General features: G+C 36.0%; 1 protein-coding gene and 1 non-coding gene across 4 annotated transcripts; both read left to right on the top strand.

The window, feature by feature from the left end:
- Positions 1 to 449: 449 nt before the first annotated feature.
- Positions 450 to 27,426, top strand: LOC100777778 (pre-mRNA-processing protein 40A). 3 transcript variants are annotated; one of them, XM_014772633.3, is made up of 30 exons: positions 450 to 608; positions 924 to 978; positions 1,058 to 1,126; positions 1,222 to 1,572; positions 1,661 to 1,831; positions 1,924 to 2,000; positions 3,472 to 3,541; positions 6,399 to 6,451; positions 6,541 to 6,598; positions 6,700 to 7,067; positions 7,159 to 7,231; positions 7,318 to 7,413; positions 7,490 to 7,558; positions 7,675 to 7,752; positions 9,329 to 9,415; positions 9,508 to 9,542; positions 9,676 to 9,781; positions 10,308 to 10,388; positions 10,464 to 10,556; positions 10,667 to 10,720; positions 10,822 to 10,938; positions 11,115 to 11,213; positions 19,368 to 19,415; positions 19,492 to 19,584; positions 20,837 to 20,944; positions 21,042 to 21,106; positions 26,084 to 26,186; positions 26,775 to 27,029; positions 27,147 to 27,259; positions 27,380 to 27,426. In XM_014772633.3, the coding sequence occupies exons 2-30, from the start codon at positions 946 to 948 to the stop codon at positions 27,417 to 27,419; spliced, it is 3,063 nt and encodes a 1,020-aa protein (XP_014628119.1). In that variant the 5' UTR covers positions 450 to 608; positions 924 to 945; the 3' UTR covers positions 27,420 to 27,426. The 3 variants fall into 3 exon arrangements, with proteins under 3 accessions (XP_014628119.1, XP_040869224.1, XP_014628120.1); XM_014772634.3 differs by having other exon boundaries at positions 472 to 612; XM_041013290.1 differs by having other exon boundaries at positions 27,147 to 27,426.
- On the top strand, positions 2,440 to 2,677 carry MIR9730 (microRNA MIR9730). Its single transcript, NR_126766.1, has one exon. It is a non-coding gene; the product is annotated as a microRNA MIR9730 (primary transcript).

Below are 27,426 nucleotides of genomic sequence, written 5' to 3'. Positions count from 1 at the left end.
ATTTTATAAGACACGGAGTTATAGTATTTTAAAATAATTTTAAGAGTTTAGAAATAAGAAATTTGATGGAAACTAGATAAGATTTGTAAGATTTGATAAGACAGGAAGACTTTGTGTTTTAATTTTTAAAGTGATATTTAATGTTTTTCATTAACGAGTTTTAAACATGAGACAATTTAACTGAATTCGACTGTAAATATTTGAAACAGAAAATAAAAAGTTGAAAATTTTAAATAAAATAAAATAAAAACACATAATTTATTTAAATTTTAAATAACAAAATTAATTAATTAATTAAAAATATCACATAATTTAAATTAAAAATAAAAATATAATTAAGCATAATCATCATCAATTATTACACCATGGGCCATGGCCCATTTCACACTTTTTTATATTTGTTGGCTAATTTAGTCGGGCCTCCCCAAAAATAAAACTATAAAAAGGGACAAAATAAAAAAGGAGAGAGGAAGGTTTTGGTTTCGGAAGATATCAAGACACTTACCAAGGTAACAGCTTGGTCCTGTCTCCGTCTCACCCCTCTCTGTAAAATCTCTCCGACCGTTTCATTCAGCACTCATTCGCAGGCATCAACCTCGTATCCTTTGGTATGTATGTCTCTGTCTCACTTCCATGTTTTCCTCTTTTATTCTCTAAACTTTCACTTTATGCCACCCTGGTTTTTTCTTGCAACCTAATTTTCTTTACCCGGGGTAAAAAAAAGATTCAATCTTGAAACTTTCTTGCCTGTAGAATTTCTTTGTCGGGTCAATTTTGAGGCACATTGTTTTGGGTTTAGGGTTCCATGTTTTTTTTTAAATTCCAATTCATGGGCACTCGAAATTAGTGATGCTTATTTTCACCATGTTTTCTTTATGGTTTATAAGATACTGATAACTCTATACCCTTTTTGATTGCATCAGTGTGCGAGGTCTATCTGCTGAGATGTCAAATAATCCGCAATATCCAGGCTTACAGGTACAGTATATAGAACTAGAAAATTTTGGTTTTTCTTCGCCTCTTTTGTTTTAATGCGTTTTCTTTTTTGTTATGAAAGCCTCTTCGGCCTCCCATTGCTGGTTCACTGGATCCTCCGCGCAATTTTGTTCCGCCTATGCCTGTTCAAGTAATGCATTTATTTTCCCTAAATGTGATTGATTGATTGTATTGGCTTTATGTCAAATTATCATTTATCTGGGAGGAACCTATTTGTTTCTGCAGTTTCGCCCTGCTGTTCCTACACAACAGTCTCAGCAGTTCATTTCCATGCCTTCTCAACATTACCAACATCAACCTGTTGGTCCGGGCGGTGTTCCCCTGATTGGTGTTGGAATACCTCCCCAAAATCAACAGCCACAATTTTCTCAACCAATTCAACAGTTACCCCCGAGACCTAGTCCGCAGTTACCACCCCCATCACAGGCAATTCCAATGCCGGTTGCTCGTCCAAACATGCACATCCCATCTGAATCAATGATGCAGCAGTCTGATTCTCAAGCCCATTCTCAAGCTCCTAATGGGTACACACCTGGTTTAGGTGGTCCGGGAATGCCACTCTCTTCGTCATATACGGTAAAGTCCTGGCTTGTATGTTGTATTTGTAATGGATAAGCTAAAACTCTAATATGTGAATGCTAATTTAAGGGTTGCATTTATGCAGTTTGCACCATCCACTTATGGTCAAGTGCAGGCTAATTTTAATTCTACTGGCCAATTCCAACCTGTTCCTCAAATTCATGCTCTCACGGGTTCTTCATCCCAAAGCATTACTACTGGTGCAACTCTTCAGAGCAATGGTGGACAACCTTTGGTTACAACTGTTATGCCTTTGGTATGAATCTTACTTTTTTTTTACTCAACATGAATTCAGTGTTTTGCCTCTTATGTATCAGCAGAATTTAATGCTGTCTTAATTTCTTTCAGGCTACCATTGCCCAGCCACAGCTCACTAAGAATGGCCCCACAGATTGGATTGAGCATACCTCTGCTACCGGAAGAACGTAAGTGATTCAAATGTTTGCTTGCAATCCTAGGCTACAATGTCTTTGATATTTGCATTTTCATTAAATAATTTATGAATATTATGGCGTGTCGTTGGATCCATGTAGCTGAACCTATCAAGTAGAAAAAGGCCTTGTCGTTTTTGTTTGCTAAGTGAATGAAAAAAAAAAATGTATACTGGTATCAAGTATTCTTGTATCCAAGGTACTCAAGATTGACTCTAACCATACTCTGGTTTGATTTTGACTGAGGCATGACAATTGTTGATTGAGATTCGAGTTGTACGAACAGTTCCTTTTCGGTGCAGCAAAGATGGGTTGGTTACACGCAAAGGCACTCCAATACTCGAGTCAACAGAGATTTTGGCAAAGTAACGATAAGCAAAAAATGTTTAGTTAGTGGGACATGTGTCGTTTCTTGATTGGATGTCACTCCTTGAGGCTTGCAGCAGTTATGACAACAATTGTGGGGTTTTGTGTTGCAATCATGACTATTTAAGCTTTTGGCTTAGGTTCCATTTTTGCTCTTGGTTCAAAGGTGGAAAAATTGGTTTTGCCCATAAAAATGTTTATTTACACCTTGGAACCAGGGGTGAAATTGACACATCGGCAAAAAAATTAAATTTGCATGATTGCAATGTGAAATCCCACGATTGCTGTCATAACTGCTGCAAGGCTTGAGGACGGACATCCAATTAGAAAATGACATGTGTTGCACTAACTGGCACATTTATTATTTGCGAATAGTTATTATGCCAAAATTTCAGCTGACTCGAGCGTTGGAGTGCCTTTGCAAGTACCCAACCTACCTCTGCAGTGTCTTAGCCTCACTGGAAAGGAAGACCACTGTCTGTTCAACTTGGATCTCGGTCATCGAGAGCCATACCTCAGTCAACGTTAGACCAGAGCATGATCATAGTGAATCTTTAGTACCTCAGATACAAAAAGTATATTACTCAATATGATATCACGGTTAAAAGTGAATAAGGGGTTGGTAAAGTAGGATTAGGTGAGTGTTTAATCAAATGATGTTAATATTGCTATTCCTTTTGGGCACATAATTGTGCTTGAAATATTGTTTACATAGTGCTTGGTTGGAGGGAAATGAAGGATAGGGATGGGAGTGATTTAATCTTGTTTGTTTCAAAATTTTGGAGTGATGGGAAGGGGAATAAAGGGGATCAAAATCCCTCTTCTTTTTCCTTAATTTGGTTCTAGTAAGTAAATTGTTAATTCAATGAACCATCTATGAAAGGGATATTACCATATATACATGTACGCCATATACACTGATCCCCTTGCTTGATGTTGCCATCAATTGTTAAATGTTCTGGATGTTCATTTGATGATTTGGGTAAAATTTATATTCTCCATGAGTAATGCATATTTGCTTGGCACAAAAAGCATTGATAGACTTCTAGTCATAATTGTATACAAGTTTAAGTTTATAAATTTTCTATTCATTTTGCAGATTTTATTACAATAAGAAGACTAAAGTATCAAGCTGGGAGAAGCCTTTTGAATTGATGACGCCTATTGAGGTGAGTCATGCAATTGATTTTGTTGTCATATTGTTATATGACTTGTTAGTCATACGACTGAATCTTTTATTTATTTGGTTCTGCCAAAAGTTGCTATGTGTATATCTCTCCTGGTCTATTACAATATTAGCTGAGTCGACATATTCAAGTTTAATTGTTATGTGCTCTCTATTGGTCCAAGTCTGGTGAAAATAATCTGCTCCATTAGCTCACTCATTACTGAACAGATTTTCTCTCAGGCAGGCAACCATCAATCTTGACTTTTACGTCTTATTGTAAGGTCAGTGTTGTGATAATTGCCGGTTGGACTGTCTGATATCAGCTTTGTTTGTTTTCTTTGGGTAATGCTCTAGATGAATTTTCTGTTCCAATTTTTTAATCTAGAATAAAAGATTCTGTTCTATAAATCAGAAAGAATGACAAAAGACAGTTGATGTTGTCCTAAGTTTATTTTCAGCATCCATTCTTAAAACAATTGTGATTTGTTGAGGATTGTATCTTTGTGGTTGGGGCATTTAAAAATGATTTGTTGACTGCTTACTCATGATTGCTTATGTTTTGAGAGGTTATGTTTATTTGTTTAGGTTTGCTTCTGAAAAGAAAGTGCTGTTTCTTTCCGCTTCTCGTGTGTGCACATATTTCTTCTTTAATGTGATTTCTGTGGTAGATGATTTATAGTCTTCCATTTTACTTCATATGCATTGGTGGACAACATATAGATTATATTGTTACACTAAATAAGGAGAATGGTAATGATAGGCAGCTTATTTTATCCTTTTCTATTTATGATAAATTGTCAATCACATCAAGGTTGTCAATATCAATATCCTACCTAAGATCAGGAGGGGGCATATCATGGGATCATATCACGGATCAAAAGGTTCTACCTAAAATATAAAATTATATTTTAAAAGAACATAAATAAGGCAAATAACCCTTAAATCTCTACTAAATCTAAGTTTACTTATACTGAAAATGCATAAAAAGGTCAATACAACTGTAAGTCATAAAATCAAAAGTCACAACTTAACAATTCCAATTATAAAAGACACAATTCCTTTTTTGTAAAGATTTTGAGCATATGATGGTTGAGTTTTGTCAGTATCACTCCAAACACTTTAAAGTTGTTTTTTTTTTAATGCCTTTAGGAATTCATATCTTTCAATTTTACCTTGCTCAAATCTACATGTGTGACTCCCATAGCTTTAAGGTGCTTACAGGTACATGCTGTGCTACTCTATTGAGAGGTAGGATATGCTGTGGGTCTTTGCTGGTTGCTCTACCTACTATATTGCTTGAATGTTAGTAAATTCTATCATTGTGTTATTGTCTTGATCATTAATTCCTTTCTCATGAATTCTCATGATTTATCAATGAGCGTATAGCTAGTCATGTCACTTGATAATTTGTGCATCACATGCTTCTAAATCTTTGCATGATTTTTAGTATTTGTATTCTATTATTAGTTTCAAATATTGTGATTTTTACAATACTTGAATTTAATGTCTTTGAGGCAAATTTTTTGTCCAATAATGCTTCCAATCTTCCTTTGTGTGGACCAACTGTAATGTTAGAATATGGGTGTTTTTTTTTTCCTTCTTTTTTTGTTTTATTACTATGGCTCAAACCTTAGAGCTTGGGTTTTCTACCATAACAACAATCAGTTAGGTTGCCTTCTTTTTATTGTATGTGCTGTTTACTGGTGTCTGATTTTAAAATCTTAGAAAGATTACTGTAAATAATATTTGTAAAAGAAATTTACAGGTGCATTTATTTATGAACTTTTGGTATGAATGTAAGGTGTAGTTTCATAATGAAGATTCAGATTATCATGTGCACTACGTATGTGACTCCTTTTAGTACTCCTGTCTATACACAATATGCTTTGTTGGGAGGATTGTGATTAGCAAGATGGACTTTGACAGCATTGCTGGTGAAATGGTTTGATTCACTTGGATTTTTCTGTTAATATTGTGCAAGTAGGAAAATTGAAAAGAAAAGTTTCTGATTTTAGAATCTTAGAAAGATTACTGTAAATGATATTTGTAAAAGAAATTTACAGGTGTATCTATTTAATGGACTTTTGGTACATATGTAAGGTGTAGTTGCATAATGAAGATTAAGATAATCATGTGCACTACCTATTACTCCTGTCAATATGCTCTGTTGGGAGGATTGTGATTAGCAAGATAGACTTGACAAAGTTGCCAGTGAAATTATTTGTTCACTGGATTTTCTGTTAATACTGTGAAAATAAGAATTAAAAATAAACAATGTGGAAGCTGACTAAAATCAGCATTACTACTAAAATATTTTAAAGTTTCTCCTATATAGAGACATTTGTCACACAGGATTCATGCTTACTGGATACTATCTAAGCTATATAATTAATAACTTTAAGTTCCTGATTACCTCTTTCTTTGAACATATGTTGGGGAAAAAGTTTTACTACGACTTCTGAAATTTCTGTATCTTCAGATGACCGGTTTTTGGAAATATTCAATTGGTTTTTATTTGCTGAAGTTCATTACGCAGAAGCATATGAGACTGGAGTAATAGGAACTACAAATTCCATTAAATATCATTTGACTTTTTGCTGCTTAGAAATTAGAAAAATATAAGTAAAATTGAATAGGTTACTTGCCATAGTGCTTGATGTGAGTTGGCTAGTTAGTAATTTATTGTTTACATTGCCCATTTATTTCCTAGATTAGATGTTCTTTCTTTCACATTCTTGCTTTATGTGATTTGAATTTATAATTTCTATTTTCTATTATGAGATACAGTCTTTCTTATTTTGAAAAGAAGTCTCTTTATGAGAAACGATCCACTCATTGCATTCTTTTCATTTTGTTAGAGGGTAGATGCAACAACAAACTGGAAGGAGTATACTAGTCCTGATGGAAGAAAGTGGGTCTTGGTTTCATTAATTTCTTTTTCTCCCTTCTATTTTTTGATGTTCATTTCTGATTTTTTTTTATTTAATGAATATTCTGTAGGTATTACTACAACAAGATCACAAATGAATCCAAGTGGTCAATTCCCGAGGAGCTGAAGGTTTCCACCATTGAAAACAATGCTGTTTCAAATATTCTTCCATTTATTTTCTGCCTTTTATTTTTTAACTCATTTCTTTGCTTCAAATTATTTTCTTCTAGTTGGCCCGTGAGCAAGTTGAAAAAGCAATTGTCAGTGGATCTCGTCCTGAAGCATTGCTGAATTCCCATCCTCAACCCTCTCCGACACCTTCTGCAACTGAAGCAACACCCAACACAGATAATTCAACTTTACCCAGTCAAGGAGAACCATCAAGTCCTGTTTCAGTTGCTCCAGTTGTTACTACATCTATAAGTAATCCACAATCTGAGATGCCTTCTGGACCATCTCTGTCTACTTCTGCAAATGCTATAACTGGAGCAAAAGTGGACGAACTTGAGGCACCTGTAAATACTGTCACACCATCAGATACTTGTGTGGGAAGTGATAAAGCTGTTGTTACTGATATTAACACTGCTGTAACACCAATGTATTGCCTATTCTACTAGTTTCTTTTTCAGTCTTTATTTCATTTGTCTAGTGGCATGTCATTTTAATTTAGAGTGTGGTAAATATTGTAGGAATGATGTTAACAATGATTCAGCTCAAGATACTCTAGGTTCTGCAGACAGAGTTCCTGTAGAAGATAAAGAAGTACACTTCTCTTGTTGTTGTTTGATATGTCTTACGTCAGTTTTGTTTGTGGTTCTTATCAGGCTGATTTGTCTTAAATATTGTAGGATGGTAAAAATGATTTGATAGGAGAGAAAAGTAATGATGTGGCTGCAGAAACAAAGGCAGTTGAGCCAGAACCTCCAGTTTATGCAAATAAGATGGTATGAGAGTGAAATATCAATATTTTATATGTGTTATGTTCCTGGGCATTAATCATTCATCATATTTCCTTATTAGGAGGCTAAAGATGCATTCAAAGCACTCTTGGAGTCTGTAAATGTTGGATCTGACTGGACTTGGGATCGGGTAGGGTAATTTCATTGACACATTTTAATGTCTCTTATCTATATATACAAGTTCATGCGTTTAAATGCTTCTCTCATTTATATGTTTTGGCTGACATCAACATTTCTATGCTTCAGTCCATGCGTTTAATAATTAATGATAAAAGGTATGGTGCCTTAAAAACACTTGTTGAAAGGAAGCAAGCTTTCAATGAGGTAATTCTTATATCTCTGGAGAGGACTCTTATTGCATTTTTGTTTGTCCTTTATTCCCTTATTTATTTTTTCCTCTTAAGTTCATGTTGCTTTAGCTTGCATATTTTATCCTGTAAGGAGCGAGTCTCAATTGTTTGTTCTATTTGTAAAGTGTTTGAATGGGTCCAATCTGCTTTCATATTTGTTTATCAAGTGTATAGATAATAGAGAAAGAAAAATGTGTGAAGATAATTGTGTTTGTCAAACCTGCGGTTGTGGCTGTTACTGCCACGAAATAGGTAAAAATCCATCTGTCTTCCCATTTTTGAGTTATCAGATTTTTTTTTACATTTGTGTCATTTCCCTCCATCTTTTGTACCAGAAAGAAACTGTATAGGGTTTGAAAACCTTCTTCTCTTAATATTTGCACACAAACCTACCTTTGTTTTTGAACCAGTCCATGACCCATTGCTCATATTTGAACCTTCTCTTAATATTTGCTTGTCCTACTCTTTTGTCACACCCATTGCTCATCAGCTACTACGTTCCCAATTATCTGCTCGTGCCCTCTGTTCGGTGGCCATTACTCATGCACAAGTCTCTGTTAGATTTTTGTTTCTATGTTATGGTTCATTCTTTAGGCCCTATGTTCAATTCTTGTTTGTGTTGTGTTCTTTACACAATTACACTCTCATGGCCTCTCTCTCCCCATCCCCATTTAATTCCATTATGGTTCTTTTTACTGTGGACCGGTGGTTATTGTGTGTTTAGAGTATTGTAATTTGTGAATTTTAATTATTAATTATGAACATCTTTTTATTTTTGAGTGTTTATGTGTGCTATAAAATATTCGTATTGTATCCTTAATTTTTGATCTTGCTAAAGCACTTTTGGGGTTGGCCATTCCATGCTAATATCTTTGATTGACAACTGTAGTCATGTCTAAGAGCAACAATTGTCGTAATAGCCTCAAATATTTGTGAAGTGGTCTTGTAGGTGTGTAGTACATTGGAATTGGATGTATACTATAGAAATACAACCTATGAAACTATTTTAAAATGTTTTCATAATATATTTGACTTGTTATGCACTATTGAAAATAAAAAAAGCTTAAATCCTCTTCAACACAAGGAAATTAAACAGGCAAGTTCAGATGGGTGTCAAATTTCCTGTACTGGATAAACTATTTTGATGTTTGCTGGGGATGTCATCTATTTCTCTCGTTCCTGTCTTTTATTTAGGCTTGAATGGTTTTCCTTTTATGCCCACAATCCCCATTATTTCTTCTGATCAATCTAACACTTCTCATTTGTCTAGATGTTTTTTTAGAAAGGAAAATTTATATCAAATTACTATATAATAAGGATATATTAATGCATCAGTAAGAGATAATAGGTTACAGGGGACAATCTCTTTCATGTTATACATCCCGACAAGATTTTTCTCTTCATCTCTTTTAGTTGCACAGGATGCAGAGATTCTATTCTTACTATTATCCCTAATCTGTACTGTTGGGGGCATACTGCCCCTATTCTTTGTGGAGGAATACATTACATATTGATAAAATGATGACATCATTACTCTTTTTTCTTTTCAGTACTTAAATCAGAGGAAAAAACAAGAAGCCGAAGAAAAGCGTATGAAACAGAAAAAAGCCCGGGAGGATTTTAAAAAAATGTTAGAAGTATGTTTTTGTGCTTCCATGTTTCTTTATAGCTGTGATATATATTGATTCCTTTATATTTTTTTTTGCTAATATATTAAATTATGTTCTAGGAATCCACGGACTTGACTTCATCCACTAGATGGAGGTTTTTTTTTTCTTTTTAATTTTTTATTTCATGATATTTTAATTGATTTTTTTGTGACATAATACATCCAGTTGTCTTACTTTATGATAATGACAATTATTCTTTGCTATTGATTCTTTTGGACATCACTCAGCAAAGCAGTGTCTATATTTGAAAATGATGAACGTTTCAAGGCTGTTGAACGTGACAGAGATCGCAGGGATATGTTTGAAAGCTTCTTGGAGGAACTTCTAAACAAGGTGGATTCTACTACATCATATCATACTTAAACCATTTATAGAACCTGTATGCATTTGGCATTGTTTGAATGCTTCCTTTGTATGCCCATTTCTGTTAGTGTTAAGCATGCTGACCTTGCCTCTGGATAAAAACTTTAGATTACACTTGCACAGTTGCATGTGTTAGTCTATAGCATCTATACTTGGACAAATAACTTTTTTCTGTGTTTCACTCGCTTGTTAGTAAGATTTATTTCAGATGTTTTCAGGATGATCAAAATTTGGTTATTGTGTGTCCAAAGTCCAAACCTATTTTTTCAAGGATAAGTTGCATTAAGTCAAGCTGTAGCTAAATTAGTTATGGAAAAGTGAAGTCTGTTATGAGTTAGATAATAAAGGAATTGAGAGAGTTTAGAAAAGATCAAAGTTTTCTGTTACTGGATATGAATGCATGAGTGAAGTTTTTTGGGCTGTGATCAATGCATTAAAGCTTACAAATCTTTTAAAATGCTTTTAGTAAATATCTACTTGTTTTTTTTTCTATCAGGAACGAGCAAAGGTACAGGAGGAACGGAAGCGAAATATAATGGAATACAGGAAGTTTTTGGAATCTTGTGACTTTATAAAGGTAAATAGTTGTTTTTGGTCATGAAATTTCTAAAGATTTTCTACGTTATTCACTCATCCATCACTTTCTCGACAGGCTAGTACACAGTGGCGAAAAGTTCAAGATCGCTTAGAGGCTGATGAAAGATGTTCTCGTCTTGAAAAAATTGATCGCTTGGAAATATTCCAGGTAATTATCTTTATTCAGCTTCTTCCCAATTGAAATTGTCTGTCAATCTACTTCAACATCTTTAATATTGATTTTTTTTTTGTCAATCTAATTTATATTTTTCCTTTCAGGACTATTTACGTGATTTAGAAAAGGAAGAGGAAGAGCAGAAGAAGATACAAAAGGTGCTATTATGTTCATCCTCTATAGGGCTCTATAGAACTATACCCCCTGCTTCCTCTATTTTATTGCTTAATCTCATCATATCTGTTCTCAAACATAATAGGAAGAAGTGAGAAAGACAGAACGTAAAAACCGTGAGGAATTCCGCAAATTGATGGGAGAACATATTGCTTCAGGCATTCTTACAGCAAAAACTCACTGGCGTGATTATTATACAAAGGTTAACTGTCCATTTTATGGGCTATTCATCTTTTTTTTTCTAATGTTTTAAAATGAAAAATGTAAACTTTTTGCTAACTTACATAATGTTGTTACCTTGTTTCTATTTTCTGATTTGTTGTCATCAACTTTTTAATTATCACAATGGCAATGATATTGTTTTGAGTGGTCTTGTAGGTGAAAGATTTACATGCTTATGTAGCAGTGGCGTCAAACACCTCAGGTTCAACTCCAAAAGACTTGTTTGAAGATGTTGCTGAAGAGCTTGAGAAACAAGTGAGAATGCTAAATTGCCTTTATGATTGGTTTTGAACTTCATCTACTAATTTCTTGGGCAAAATTTATTAATTTTTGTTCCTTTTAGGATCTCATGCATTTAGATATCAATTTATCATTAAAACATAAAAAAAAGAATTATTATTTGTTGATTCTTTTAATTTCTCTCCCATAAAATCATGAGGCTGAACATCTTTAGTTAGAAGCATGTGCAACCATAATGATTTACAGGTGCATTTATTTTTGGACTTTTGGTATGAATGTAAGGTGTAGTCACATAATGAAGATTCAGATCTTCGTGTGCACTACCTATGTGACTCCTTTAGTACTACTGTCCCACAGCTGTAAAAATTCAAATTGGGTTTTTTTTTATCCGCAAAAATATTAATATATATTAATATGATAAAGCAGTACAAGGGGTACTGTTATATGTACAAGCATTAGTCTCCCATGCAGAGGTTTGGTTCCCTAGTACAAACTATTCAGCACGAACTAAGGAACCAAAACTCAGACTGTATAGGTTACATAGTCATCCCAACACCTAATCCTAATTCCCCATGATTACAAAACCCTCTCTGATATTGCTGGAGCAATAGTAGAAACGTATGTCAAATCCTTTCTCAAGGTTTCTCAGCCAAGTCCAGCTGAAAAATATAGCGTCCTCCATCAGCTTGTTGATGTTCTAGCTGTCATTTAAAAAGACCAATCTATTTCTGTGGTGCCATACACACCATGTTAGGGAAATCCACATGAGCCATTGCTGCGATTTAATACCAGGAAAGCTACTGCAGAATGAGTGCTGAAGAAAGTGCTGTCTTGGATTCTGCGGAAACACTCCCACCATATTTATCCAAGATAAGGATTCCCACCAAAGCGGCATAATTTTATGGCAGCTGAAAAACAGATGGGCTGCCTCCTCATCCTTATCCCTACAAAATGGGCATAATTTATCAATGATGTTAACATTCCTTCTACACAAACTGGATTTAGTTGGCAGTCTATCTCGTATTAATCTCCAAGTGAAAAATGCAGCTTTACTTGGTATTTTTAACTTCCATATATCTTGAAATACCCCATCTATATTCTCATCTCTTGAGTCCCTGTCAAGCAGTTTGTTTGCACTACGTACAGTGTATAACCCAGTTGGATCACTCAGCCACACCCATCTGTCTTGTTGATGAGCATTTATGTTGAGTCGCTTAGATTTTGAAGTAGTGAGGAAAAAATATCACTCACACACACACTTTTTCATTCAAATAACATATATATATATATATATATATATATATATATATATATATATATATATACAAAGAGGAGAGAGAAGCTTGAAAGCTTTGACAAGACAAGACACACTGTTGTCTTCTACAATAAGCTAAAACAGATACAGAAATCTATTCTAAAGATACATATAATTATAACACCCCCCCTCAAGCTGGAGCATATGAATCGTATGCTCCAAGCTTGGAACATATAACATGAATCCTAGGCCCCCTTAAGGGTTTAGTCAAAATATCTGCTGGCTGATCATTGGAGTTAATGAACTCAGTGACAATCTCTTTGGACAGTAGTTTCTCCTGAATGAAGTGACAATCAATCTCAATGTGCTTAGTCCTCTCATGGAAGACTGGGTTTGAAGCAATGTGAAGAGCAGCTTGATTATCACAATATAGCTTCATTTGCATCACTTTGTAAAAATTCAACTCTTCAAGAATTTGCTTAACCCACATAAGTTCACACGTAACCACAACCATAGATCTATATTCAGCCTCTGCACTAGATCGAGCAACAACAGATTGCTTCTTGCTTTTCCAAGAAATAACATTCCCTCCAATGGAGACACAATACCCGGATGTGGATCTCCTATTCATAGGACAACCAGCCCAATCTGCATCACAATACCCAGATACTTGTGTATTACCTTTGTCTTTATAAAGTAATCCTTGTCCTAGAGCTCTCTTAATGTATCTAAGAATACGTATAACAGCATTCCAATGATCAACACGGGGATTTTGCATAAATTGACTCACCACTCCAACAACAAAGGAAATATCAGGTCTGGTGATGGTGAGATAAATGAGTTTTCCCACAAGTCTTCTTTATCTTTCAGGGTCAGGATACATTTCACTCTGATCTGCCAGAAGCTTCAAATTCGGATCCATAGGGCCATCAACAGGTCTACATTTCTGCATGTCTATTTCCTTCAAAATGTCAAGAGCGTACTTCCTCTGAGAAATTACAACACCATCTCCTGACTGAGCCACCTCAATACCAAGGAAGACTTCAAATTTCCCTAGTCTTTGGTCTGAAAATGACTGAATAAGTGCTCCTTTAGCTAACCAATCTTAGTAGCATCATTCCCTGTAATCACTATATCATCAACATATACTATCAAATAAACACACTTCCCAGAGGATGAATGACAATAAAAAACAGAATGATCAACCTCACTACGTTTCAACCCAAAAAGTCGAACAATATGACTGAATTTACCAAACTAAGCCCGAGGGGATTGCTTCAACCCATAGAGAGATCAACGCAGCTTACAAACAAGACCATACTCCCCCTGAGCAACAAACCCAGGAGGTTGCTCCATATAAATCTCCTCTTCAAGGTCACCATGGAGAAATGCATTTTTAATATCAAGCTGATAGAGAGGCCAATGACGCATGGCAGCCATAGCAAGAAACAGACGAACAGTAGTAATCTTAGCTACAGGAGAGAAGGTGTCACAATAATCAAGGCCATATATCTGAGTATAGCCTTTAGCTACTAATCGAGCCTTAAGTCGATCAATCTCACCATTAGGCCCAACTTTAACTGCGTAGACCCATCTACAACCCATCGTCTTCTTGCCAGGAGGAAGAGGGACAAGTTCCCAAGTGCCACTATGTTCAAGAGCCTGCATTTCATCAATCATAGCCTGTCGCCATCCAGGTTGACTAAGTGCCTCATGAACATTAGAAGGGACAAAATATGAAGATAGAGAAAAAACAAAAGAAGAATATGAAGGAGACAAATGATGATAACTCAGAAAGTTATAGATAGGATGAGGATTACGAGTAGATCTAGTACCTTTCCGGATGGCAATGGGCCAGTTTGAATCAGAGGAATGAGAGATGGCAGGATCCATGGCTTGAGGAGTGATTGAAGTAGAATGAGAATCATGAGGTGAACCTTCAAGTACTGGAGGACCAACATCAGTCGAATGTGGAACTTCACTGACATTTTGGTTTGAAGTATCTAGAGGACAGGGAGAGGGAATTGGAAGTACATTCTGGATGGAAGAAGAATGATCCATAGATGGTGAAAAGAAGGGTGTCTTCAAAGAAGGTTACATCTGCAGACATATAGTATCTCCTAATAGAGGGAGAATAGCATTTGTAACCCTTTTGAAGACGAGAATAACCTAAAAAGACGCATTTGATTGCTCGAGCAGAAAGTTTGTCTAAACCGGGAGAGAGATCTTGGACAAAACAAGTACAACCAAACACTTTAGGTGGAACATGAAATAATGGATCATGAGGGAAAATGATTGAGTGAGGAATTTGATTTTCAAGGGAGGATGAAGGCATTCTGTTAATTAAGAAACAAGCAGTAAGAACCGCATCCCCCCAATGGTGTGTAGGAACATGAGAGGCTAACATTAGTGAGCGTGCGGTGTCAAGAAGATGACGATTTTTCCTTTCAGCTATACCATTTTGTTGTGGTGTATGGGGACAAGTGGATTGATGTAAAATGCCTTTTGAAGATAAAAGGGAGGAAAAATCATGAGAGAAATACTCTTTTGCATTGTTGCTTCTAAAAATCTTAATTGTTTTCTCAAATTGGTTTTCAATCTGATTGAGAAAGGACATAAAGATAGGCAAAAGTTCAGATCTGTCTTTCATTAAATATACCCAAGTACATCTAGAAAATTCATCAATAAAGGTTACAAAATATCGAAAACCAAAAGATGTAACCTGGCTTGGTCCCCAAATATTAGAATGAATGGTAGAGAAAGCTGAATTACATCTTTGGACAGTTTGTGAAAATGATGACCTAACATGTTTTCCTAGTTGACATGACTCACATTCTAGGACTCTAAGATTCTTCAGACCAGGAACCATCGTTTTCAGCTTTGGTAAGCTTGGGTGGCACGATCATGTAAAAGTTTGGGATTTGAAGTTGCAGAACAGGAAACAGAAAAGTTGGATTTCAGGTAGTAAAGTCCTCTTGATTCACGTCCTTCTCCAATCACTCGACTCGTGCCATGTTCCTAAATAACACAAGAATTAGAAGTAAATGTTATTGAACAATTTAATGAACAGGTTACCTGACTCAATGAAATTAGATTATAGGGACACTGAGGAATAAGCAAAACAGAATCCAACTTTAGTGAGGAAGACAAGGAGACTTGACCACTTCCTTGAGCTGCAACTTTGGAACCATTAGCTACAGTAACAAAATGGGGAATTTTTGGAAAAGACATGATTGTGAAAGAGGACTTGTTACCAGAAATATGATCAGAGGCACCTGAATCAAGTATCCAAGGACTAGAACCGTCAATAGATTGAGAAATACATGCTGTTGAATAACATGGTACAGAGGAAGGTGAAGCCTGGCTGCTGGATTTCTCAGATTTCAGCTTCAAATACTCTTGGTACTCTTTATCAGAGAACTTAGACTCTGATTTTTCTGTCTGAGCTACCTTGGCAACTTTTTCAGGAAATCCATGCAGGGAATAGCAATTCTCTTGCAGATGATGCGAACCTGAGTAGGAGTGGATCGTTTGATACAGGCTACGGAGGTTTGGTTGACGCCACTTCCGGTGAAGGAAAATAAGTCAGGGTAGACGCCACAAGGATTACCTTGATAAGTCTGAGATTGGTTCAACAAGGAACTCAGAGAGAAACTCTCACCAAATTTTATCAAATGCCAAAAGTCCCTTTATTGAAAACAAAAACAAATACTTATAGTGTATCTGAACAAAAAGATAAAAATAGACATGAGCCTTCTAAACAGTTTGGGTCAAAATTATAATAAATAAAATTTTTAACTAAAAACATATTTAACTTGGGCCTTCAGCAACAATTAATAGTCTTGATAGTGTCTCTGCCTCTGGGCCTTCATCCTTCTCCACTCGGGGGCTTTGTCCTTCTCCACTTGGGCCTTCGTCCTTCTCCACTTGGGCCTTTAGCCTGTATTTGACCAGTTTCATGATTCTCATCATTCCCTCCTTCTTGGAAAACATTTGTCCTCAAATGTCCAAGATCATCACCGGGTTCAAGTACCACTTCCTTCCTTTTCTTGTTGGCTTGCTTGACATAGTTTTCATTCTTCTTTATCCTCTTGCAATATGTGCATTGAGGACGTCCACCTTTTCCACTGCGGCCTCTTCTACTATTATGGCCTCCCCCTCTTCCACGAGATGCAACCATTGTTGACGTTTCCACCACATCAGCTGGATTTTCTTCTTTCAGCGCATGAGGCACACGCAGTAACCTTGTGATGAGATAGTCCATTGATGGAACTTGATCTCCAGCAAGAACTTGATCACGCACATGATCAAAGTCAGAGTGTAGACTCCTCAGGATGAGGACCATGTAAAACTTATCCAGTTTTCTATTCATTTCTTCCAATGAGTCAGCTACCAGAAACTTTTTCAGCTCTTCAACTGTTGCCCTAGCCTTTCCTACATGTGCAATCATGTCATGGCCAGTTTGTTTGAGAGTTGTAACCTTCATGGTTGCATCAAAGAGGCTTTGAATATCATTTGCAAAGATCTCTTAGGCCTTTTTCCAAAAAGAATGACACGTTTTGAATGACCTAAGGATCTCCAAAATATCTGGCTCAATTGATTGCCATAATACAACACAGAGTTGATAGTCAAGCTTCTCCCACTCAAGTTTTCTGTTATTTGGAACAACATCAACTCCTTTCTCCAAATGGTCATGATGTACTTGGCCAAGGAATCAAAGCTCCACAGAGGCAGACCAAGATTGATAATTTTTCCAGTTCAGTTTTGTAGTTGTGATTGTTGGGGTTCCAGAGAAGGAAAAAACTGGTCCAGAAGAGGCCATTTCTGATCAACAATGGAAACCCAAAGGAACAAAGGATAGAAGAAGGCACGTGCAGGCACAAAGGCTTGCCAAAATCAAAAAGCAACACCTGAAACAGGCTTAGAGAAGAATGACGAAGCTGCCGGAACAAGCTGGGCAAGCTTCTGACGTCGGGACGGCGGCGCGTGGACCACACGCGCCGGAAAACGTGAGGAGCTGTGACGGCGCGTGACAACTCTGATGGCGACGCAACCTGCAGGGTTGGATCGCGCTTTCCAGGGCGGTTCGAACCCTAGTTACGCCGGAGAGAATGGCGGCCGGAAGTGACGGCGGCGGACGGCGGACGAAACCCGCTCTGATGCCAACTTAGATTTTGAAGTAGTGAGGAAAAAATATCACTCACACACTTTTTCATTCAAATAACATATATATATATATATATATACAAAGAGGAGAGAGAAGCTTGAATGCTTTGACAAGACAAGACACACTGCTGTCTTCTACAATAAGCTAAAACAGATACAAAAATCTATTCTAAAGATACATATAATTATAACAGAGTCCTTGGATTTCCTTCCAAAAATTGGCACCCATAGGTATCTCAGCCTCAAAAAGTAATCTCCTCCACTGCAGGAACCACTCCCAGGCTCCACCTATACTGCTGAATGTAATGTTTTTTTTTGGTTCAAATTCAGGTAAAATTTAGAGTACTTTACCATCAGAGGGATCCCATCATCCTTCCACCCATCTTCCCAAGACCTAACCTTTGAACCAGAACCATAACCCACACTCCATTTTATTCCAGATTTGAACCAGCTTTCCTCCCCTGAGCTATGGCATATAGAGCTAAGATCTTTCCACCAGACAAATTCTACTGAATTCCTTCTATTCTCGTCTAGGTTCCTCCACCCTTCATATTTTGAATCCAACACTCTAGCCCATATTTCTCCTTGATGATGAAACAGATTCTACCTCCATTTTCCAAGAAGAGCGCAATTAAACTTGGTCAAATCTCTGATTCCCAAACCTCCTTTCTCCTTCGACAGACATGTTGATTCCTAGCTAATCCAAGCAATCTTCTGCTCTGTATCTCCACCCCACAGGAACCATCTCTGTAGTTTCACCAACTTATCTACTACCTTCTTCGGGATCCTGAAAAATGAAAGAAAGTAAATATGAATTGAGTTCAGGACTGACTTTATCAAAGTCACGCTTCCCCCAAATGATAGGTGCTTTTGTTTTTTTAAGAATAGGATCCCAAGTCACACTACTTCTTGGGTTTGACCCATTCGGGATACCTAAGTAGATAAAAGGTACAGACAGCAGGCTTCAGTTAAGGTAGGTTGCAGCATTCTTTGTCCACTGCAATGGCCTTCTTATGCTGTTGAAGTCACCTAACATACACCATAAACCTCCCAAATTTACATTTCTCAGCTGCCTGATTTGATCCCACAGATTTCTCTTTAGGCCCACTTCACAAGGCGAGTAAATATTCACAATACTGACTTTTACACCATCAGCAATCCATGTTCCTTCCAGGTAAATAAATCCACAGCCCACTGCATTTCTTTTCTAGTCTGAAAACTTGTTCACTCCATATACACAGAATTCCCCCTGCATTATTATTTGCTGGCTGCATTGCCCAAGTAATATCTGAATCACCCCACAATGCTTGGCACAAGACCTTATCAACTTGCTCCTTCTTGGTTTATTGTAGGCACAACATATCGACTCCTTTTTTTACCAATTTTCGTATTGCTGCCCACTTAACCCCGCTCCCCAGCCCTCTGATATTATAGGACAGTATCTTCATTGGACCCGCTCCCTGCTTCCCAACCTTTTTGCCTCCTCCTTGTCCCTTTCTTCCATGTCTGTCAGCTTTGAGACCACTATGCCCTCCTGGATTTGACAAGTTACTCCCATGCTCTTGGCTAAATCCCAGTCATTCAAATTGGGTTTGAATGAGGCTTCATTAGACATATTTATAATAAGGTTGTTCCTTGATTAAAAAGAGTTGGGGGACTTCTAGTTTCATGCATCCTGAAAATAATTACCATTGATAAAAAGTGGTTCTCATAAAATGCCAATCTTCCTTTGTATTTGTATATTACAGTATCATGAAGAAAAAAGTCGAATAAAAGATGCAGTGAAATTGACAAAGGTATGATGTATCAGTCTTTTGTGGTTTCTGCTTAAGAAATCTTTTCTGATGGATATGATGTTATTGTGCTTCTCAGATCACATTATCGTCAACCTTGACTTTTGAAGACTTCAAATCAGTTTTATTAAAAGACATTAGCACTCCACCAATATCTGATTTCAACTTAAAGGTAGGTAAATTAGTGAAATATATATTTATATCTTCTGTTTTATGCATTCCAGTATTAAATTTCTTTACATGTCTCAATACTAATTACAAGTTTGTTTATTGCAATGAGTGGTGCCTCAAACTTTTCATTTGTCACTAGTTTTGCTAAGTTATGCTTTAGTAGTTTAGTTTATGGTTTTTTCTTTGCATACTTTTATTAAGACATTCTGTGTATGTGTACACGTGTAGGGAGTATATTAAGTGAGAGAGGAGCTAATCTTGATCATTCAATCTTACATGGATAGATAAATGCGGATAGGAACTGAGTTTTACTATTAGAGAAATGGGAGACTAGCTCCTTACACGGAAAATGAATTTTGGAATTCTTTAAAGTAAGGTTGTGAATTGTGTGCTATAGCACTGCTATCACTACCATTTTCGGTTTACATCATGTTTTCATGTTGTGACTATTGTGGCCGCTATAGCATTAGAGATCATCTGATCCATGGTAGTAGTGAGTGCTGTTCCTACATGGCTTGAAAACCCCTATTTGCCCCCCTGATACACTGATACTGTGTCTTTTAAGGTGAGGCCATTTCCTATAATGCTCTCGATAGCCATCATAAGACTCAGCAATATAATGAACATGGATCACTCAATACAGGAATTAATAGAAAAAAGTCGGAAAACTGGTTATTATGATAATTGGATACAGTCTAAAGTACTCTATTTTGTCTGTCATATCCAAGGGACTTTTATGAAATGTTTACCAGATTCATAAGTGACCATGCAAGGTGTCATATGTCTTAAAACAGTTAAGCTTCTTAAACTCGTCCTTAGCGTAGGATCGGGTCACAGGTCTAGACACGGAAGACTTGTTTCGATCTATTGTGAAAGCAAGAAGCAAACTCGTCCTTGACAGAGCCCTTCTTAAACTCACACAAGTTTTCTGAATATCTCTTGATTAAATTTCAATCAATTCTGCCCTTTAAATAGGTTACAAAGATATCTAATAATTATCCTAATTGATAAAATAAAAATAAAGAGAATCCTAATTGATAGGACCATAACTAACAATTATCCTAATTAATAACAAAAATAATATCCCTAATTAATAAGATCTTATCTAAAAATTACTCTAATTAATAAAATAAGAATCTGAAATAAGAAAAGATAAAGAAATTAGATAAACTAAACAATTAAAGATTTAGATATGGTAATCCTAATTTGTGGCTATATCAGCATGTTTGGTCTGATGCTGTGCTATCCTGCAGCTAGTGTTTGACGAGCTACTAGAACGCGTGAAGGAGAAGGAGGAGAAGGAAGCTAAGAAGCGTAAACGTCTTGCAGATGATTTTTTTCATCTGCTACATTCTACCAAGGTGCAGTATCGTGGACATCAACTTCTAAGTTCTGTTATATTGTAATGGTTGGGAAATAAGGAATATTGCTTATGCTTTTTTGTCTTTTTAACTGCAGGACTTTACTGTGTCTTCAAAGTGGGAGGACTGTAGACCACTTGTTGAAGATAGCCAAGAGTTCAGGTCTGGATCAATGATAAATTTAAACATTAAACATAAATATATGTTTCTTTTTTTCTAATGTTTTCAAAATTAGGCTAGTCCCTTGAACGGGATAAACTGTTGTATGGCAGTATGGGTAGTTGCAGAGCAATAAGGCTTTATCATTCTGCTCTAGCAACTTAAGTTTCATATAATTACATCATATTTGGTGTACAGAATGATTATTCACGAAATAGGAATGAATGGGTTGTCATACTTAGTTAACTTGACAGTGGTCAAGTGATACTATTGTTTTGTACATGGTATCAATGTAGAACTACTGAATGACATCAAAATTGATGTAAATAACTTAATATGCTTCACTAGAAATGCAAACAATGGTCAACTTATTATTATACTTTTTGCATTGTTACATATTTGCTTCAGTATTATTTGTTGTAAATTTAACTCGAGTATTTAAAATTTATTGCAGGAAATGAAGAGTAGATTGAATTATTAAAAAATAGATTAGAATATAGGATTTATTTAATCAAGGATAACTTTAGTTCTATAAAATAAATGAGAATATATTAGGAAAAAGAGATTATATCTCATTTAGTGGAGCTTGAAATCACCATTTCCACTTTTTGGAAAGGAGTGTTGATTTGTAGTTCTATTGAACAAGGCCTGGAATGATCCTTCCATGCAATTTCTTTTGCCAACAAAATTGGGAATTTCTATTCCATGGAATTGTAGGGATTTAAGTAGCATAGGAATATTTGAATATTATTGGCAATGTGTTAGAAAAAACAAAAGGCTATCTTTATTTATAATGTTGGTTGAGGATATTTAAATACATGAAATTGGAAATTGTGATCAATCATATAAGGAATAGGAAAAACAACTAATTATAGTTAAGGATGTTGATTTCAGCATATATTTTATTGCATTAGTTACTGGAATGTCCTTGTTAAACTCAAATATGTGCAAAGGGAGTAACTAGAGTTTGGTTACTAGAGTATGCAAACATGATAGCGCTATGTCAGCGAATGACATTGGGATGGGAGATAATTGTGGTGGTCAATGGTAGGGACATATGTCAAGTTGGAAATTTGGTGAGGCATAACAAGCAAACGACAAAGAACTAAATGATGACGAGTGAAAAGTAGATGAAAGTGAGAAATAGACACTTAAGTACCTAGTAATGTGAGACATGGCCGAACCGCAGGAAGGTAGGATGGAGAAACAAGTCCAAACTTGTGGCAAGGCATGCTAGAGTAAAGCTAATACAAGCCAAAATGAAACCATTTTCATAAAGACAACCAAGAATGGAGCCAACACGACAACACGTTATACGTGGAAATGTATGCTAGAACGAAGCCAACGAGGCACAATGGACCAGAGCTAAAAGCTCTATACGGAGAAGATTGAATGCAGACTAAAACACAAAATTAAGTAATCAAGGGAGAAACTATTTTCGAATTTGATAACATGGCTATAACACTATTAAAATGTCCCATATCGATTAGGAATATTACCATAATGTTCCTTATAAGGGTTGGAAAATTCACTCCTTTTTAAGTTAGATTTTTTGGTTGAGTTAAGCCCAATCCAATTCTTATATGGCATCTGATCCTATCTAGTCTTGATGTTAGGCTTCTTCCATATGTCCATTTTTGTTAACTACATTTCTCAATTTAGTCTTTGGTGAGAGGTGTGTTAAGATTTCCCATATTAACTAGCAATATGCCAAAGCCATTATGAGGAAAGATAAGCCAAAACAAAGCCATTTTCATAAAGACAAGCAAGAATGGAGCCAACACATTATATGTGGAAATGTATGCTAGGATGAATCCATCGAGGCACAATGGAACAAGAGCTTGAAACTAAAAACTCTATATAGAGAAGATTGAGCACAAACTAAAACACAAAATATGGTTTTGGTGGTAATCAAGTTTCATGAATTCAAAATATTGTTAGGGAGAAACTATTTTTAACGTGGATACCAAATGTCCCATATTGATTAGGAATATCCCTAGAATATTCCTTATAAGGCTTGGACTATCCACTCCTTTATTTTGGTTGAGTTTAGCCCAATCCATTTCTTATCTAGCATTTGATCCTATCTAGTCTTGATGTTAGGCTTCTTCCATATGTCCATTTTTGTAAACTTCATTTCTCAATTTTTAGACTTAGGTGAGAGGTGTGTTAAGATTTCCGATATTGACTAGCAATATGCCAAAGCCAATATGAGGAAAGGTAAGCCAAAATGAAGCCATTTTCATAAAGACAATCAAGAATGGAGCCAACATGTAATATGTGGAAATGTATGCTAAAACAAAGCCAACGAAGCACAATAGAACCAGAGCAAGAAACTAAAAACTCTATATAGAGAAGATCGAGTGCAAACTAAAACACCAAATATGGTTTTGCTGATAATCAAGTTCCATGAGTTCTAAATATTGAAAGGGAGAAACTATTTTTGATGTTGATACCGTGGCCTTATCATTATTAAAATGTCCCACATCGATTAGGAATATCACTAGAATATTCCTTATAAGGCTTGGATGATTCGTTCCTTTCTAAGTTAGATATTTTGGTTGAGTTAAGCCCAACCTATCTATTATATGGCTTATGATCTTAACTAGTCTTGATGCTAGGCTTCTTCCAGATGTCCATTTTTGTAAACTTCATTTGTCAATGTTTAGTCTTAGGCGAGAGGTGCGTTAAGATATCCCTTATTGACTGGGAATATGGCAAAACAACCTTTGTAAGGCTTGAACAATTCTATTGAGCTAACTTTTGGAGTCTTAAAGATACCATGCTAAAATTGTAAAGATTTTGATAAACACTTGAGCAATTTAGGAACCCTCCCTTAAAAGCTAGTTGTTAAGGGGGGAGAATCAATCGCTTAAATACTCCACCGAGCTTCCCATATTACTCGATGTGGGACTTAGGCACCCTACCCTATAATACGTATGTCCCTATCATAACACCTCCTTTGAGAGCCGACATCTTCATTCATTTCATTTCACTCATCTTCCTTGTTGATCGGAACCCTCCATAGGGAGTCCTTTCCAAGATATTGACAACCAGCTTTGATATCAATTGCCAAATTATGGAGTATAAAGGTTCCAAGCAAAATAGCAATTTTTGCTTGGAGACTTATTAGGGATAGACTTCCGACAAGACATAAGTTACAGCGAAGGCAAGTGCAGGTTGCTGACACCTCATGCCCTTTATGCAGAGTTGAAGAAGAGAACGCAGGACACCTATTTTTCCATTGCTCAAAAATTCAGCCTTTATGGTGGGAAGCTATGTCATGGATAAATATAAAAGGAGCTGCTCCCCTCACCCCAAAAATGAATTTCAATCAATATATGGGACTTCAAGTTGATGGTGTTAGGAGCAATAGGTGGCAGTGCTGGTGGCTGGCCCTAACCTGGTCCATTTGGAAGACAAGGAATAGCATAGTATTCTCTAATGCCTCTTTCGATGCAAACAAAGTCTTTGAAGATGCAATTTTCATACTTTGGACCTGGCTTAGGAATTATGAGAAAGGATTCACAGAACATTTTAATTACTGGTCCAGCAATATTAGACAATCTTTTTGTACTACTAGAGGTTTACTTTAGCCATTATCTATGTTTTTCTTTGGGTTCTATAGAGTGGTTCCTTCTCAGACTATTTTGTCTGATTATGGAACCATTACCATGGCTACCCCCCTTATGTATTCCAGTACCTCTGGTACTCTTTCTATATATAATATATTATCTTTGCTGACCAAAAAAAAATAGCACCTAAGCACTTTGGGAACCCTGCCTTAAAAGCTAGCCAATAAAGGAGGAGAGCCAACCACTTAAATACTCCATCAAAGCATCCTATACTACTCGATCTGGGACTTAGGCACCCCATAATACCCAAGTCACTATCAGATTTAGGAAAGGAATATGTGAAATGTTACTTGCAGTGTTATTAAACACAAAGGGAGAATACTAATTATTTATGCTCCTAAGTTTTTAAAAATAGGGAAAATCAATCAATAAATATTTGAGAATAGGAAAAGACAACTAATTACGAATAATGATGCTGATTCTCTAAATGCATTAATTATGCTAATACATGGAATTTTGTAAATAATGGAACTTTACCATTAATTGTTTAGGTTCTTAAGCCAGCTGAGTTTAGGTCATCTTACTTTCTTTCCCTTCAGAACTTGTGTTCTTTAATATTTGGCAAATAGAAGCTGGTGTATAAAACAATATGCCCTATTAATTGGCTGTAGATAGTGGATTTGGCTCTTGTAAAGTGAGGGGAACACTTTAGAAGGTAAAATGTATAGTTATAGCCATCTACAGTTGATGTTGTGATAAAAAATACATGCACATGTATAGCAAACTTGTTAAATCTCAACTGCTAATTTTTTAATTAACCTTTAGAGGATCCAAATCCTTGTATTATGTAGTTTGTACTACTGTTTAATAGCCAAATTTTCAATAATAAACGTAGAATAATCAATTGTGAAAAATTGTGGCACCATAGCGCTGTCGTGTTGTATCACCATCTCTGGTCCCTACAGGCTTGCCGTAATATTCTATCTTTCTCTTGCGGCTGTGCTGACTGGGGTTGCAGCCAAATAGTGTTTGGCACTGCACCTAAGGGTGAAATACCTGTTGTTTGACTGGCATGTCCCCTTTGTTATGGATTAATCCCAGCAAACTGTAGTTTTTCCCGCCAGAACCACCCTTTTCCACTAATTCTGAGTATTATTGATAAATGTCTTAAATCAGATGTACTTTTTGAGATTTGAGCATTATTGTGTATTATAAATTACTTAATATTGTTTCTTGTATCTCAGGTATAGTAGGCTCTCTGTTCTGCTATAACATATTTGGGGTTGTCCGCTGTGCACTGCTCTTTGGATTTGCCGCCTAGAATTAATTTACATATCTTGAAACTATTTCCTAACATAAAATATTCAAGTTTCTATTTTTACTTTTATTGGGTATGTTTTGTTAGGTCTATTGGAGATGAGAGCCTTTGCAAGGAAGTATTTGAGGAGTACATTGCACAGCTAAAAGAAGAGGCAAAAGAGAATGAGCGGAAACGAAAAGAGGAAAGGGTATAAATTCTGCTCATTGCATCTGCATTCAAGATTTATGTTTGTCTTTAATTTTTTCTTGCATATGAATAACAAACTATCTTTACATGAAGTCCATAGATTTCCGCGTAGTTCCAATGACTAGGTATATCAGTTGTCATAATTGTCACTCCTGCTGTTGTATGCTATAGTGTGCCAATTTATGCATTCGTTGTTCTATTTTTATCTGGACATCTTGCTAAACGGAGTATCATCACAGATGAAAGCATGTTGTTGTGCTCACTTAATTTTCTTTTTATTCTTTTCTTTTAAAGTGTAGATGAAGTCCTATTAATGCATGGTTGTTAATAAATTTTTCAATCACTATGAAAGAATACGAGTGAATTTTCCAAGTAAATACAAAGTACATATCACAATCATTTGAAGATAAACAAAAATTTCAAATCCTTTGCGGTAGTATTTCATTTCTTGACTGTGAATCTCTTGTATAGTCAGTCATGGACTAGTTTTGAAACCTGGATAACAATATCTTAAATGGATGACTTTCTGTGTTCATATAGTCTGAAAAGAAAAGGTGTCATTGGGTATCTAATAATGATATTTTTGCAGGCAAAGAAGGAAAAAGACAGGGAGGAAAGAGAAAGAAGGAAAGGGAAGCAAAGAAAGGAAAAAGAGGGAGGGCGTGAAAGAGGGAAAGATGAGGCACATAAGAAGGATAAAGCAGACAGTGACAGTATGGAGTTAACTGAAATCCAAACCTCCAAAGAAAACAAAAGGTCTGAAGATGATAATAGAAAACAAAGAAAGAAGCGTCAAAGTCCTGTGTATGAAATGGATAAAGAGAAGACTAAGAAGTCAAGACGTGTATGTAGATTTATAACTTGTCTGTCTTACAAATGTTCATGATTGCTATCATTTATTGTTCACTGATTATTTTCTGGTTTTTGGTTGTATTTTTTTTTCTTGGGATAAATGGAGCAGCATGCATCTGGTCATGAATCAGATGAAGGACGACACAAAAGACACAAGAGAGACCACCGCAGAGAAGGAGATCTTGAAGATGGGGAATTTGGTGATGATCATGTGGATAGATGGTAGCCATGTTATTCTATTTGAACTCCTATTATTACCTTTTGTTTAGCTCAACATGTATTATTTTTCAAAAGAAAATATTAAAATATAAAACTTTTAAGAGAACTCCCTTGTATTCCAAGGTTTTGCACTGAAGAATTTGCTACTAGAATGAAAGGTTAAGTTCTCA

Source organism: Glycine max, chromosome 20 (assembly GCF_000004515.6).
Source record: "Glycine max cultivar Williams 82 chromosome 20, Glycine_max_v4.0, whole genome shotgun sequence".
NCBI lineage: Eukaryota > Viridiplantae > Streptophyta > Magnoliopsida > Fabales > Fabaceae > Glycine > Glycine max.
Note: the sequence above shows the minus strand (reverse complement) of the source record. Positions and strands in the feature narration are given on the sequence as shown.

Coding starts and splice junctions, on each gene's coding strand:
- LOC100777778 (XM_014772633.3), top strand. CDS start 946: ATGTCAAATAATCCGCAATATCCAGGCTTACAG. Junction 7,753..9,328: donor GGAAGCAAGCTTTCAATGAG/GTAATTCTTATA, acceptor TTTTCTTTTCAG/TACTTAAATCAGAGGAAAAA. Junction 10,389..10,463: donor AATCTTGTGACTTTATAAAG/GTAAATAGTTGT, acceptor CTTTCTCGACAG/GCTAGTACACAGTGGCGAAA.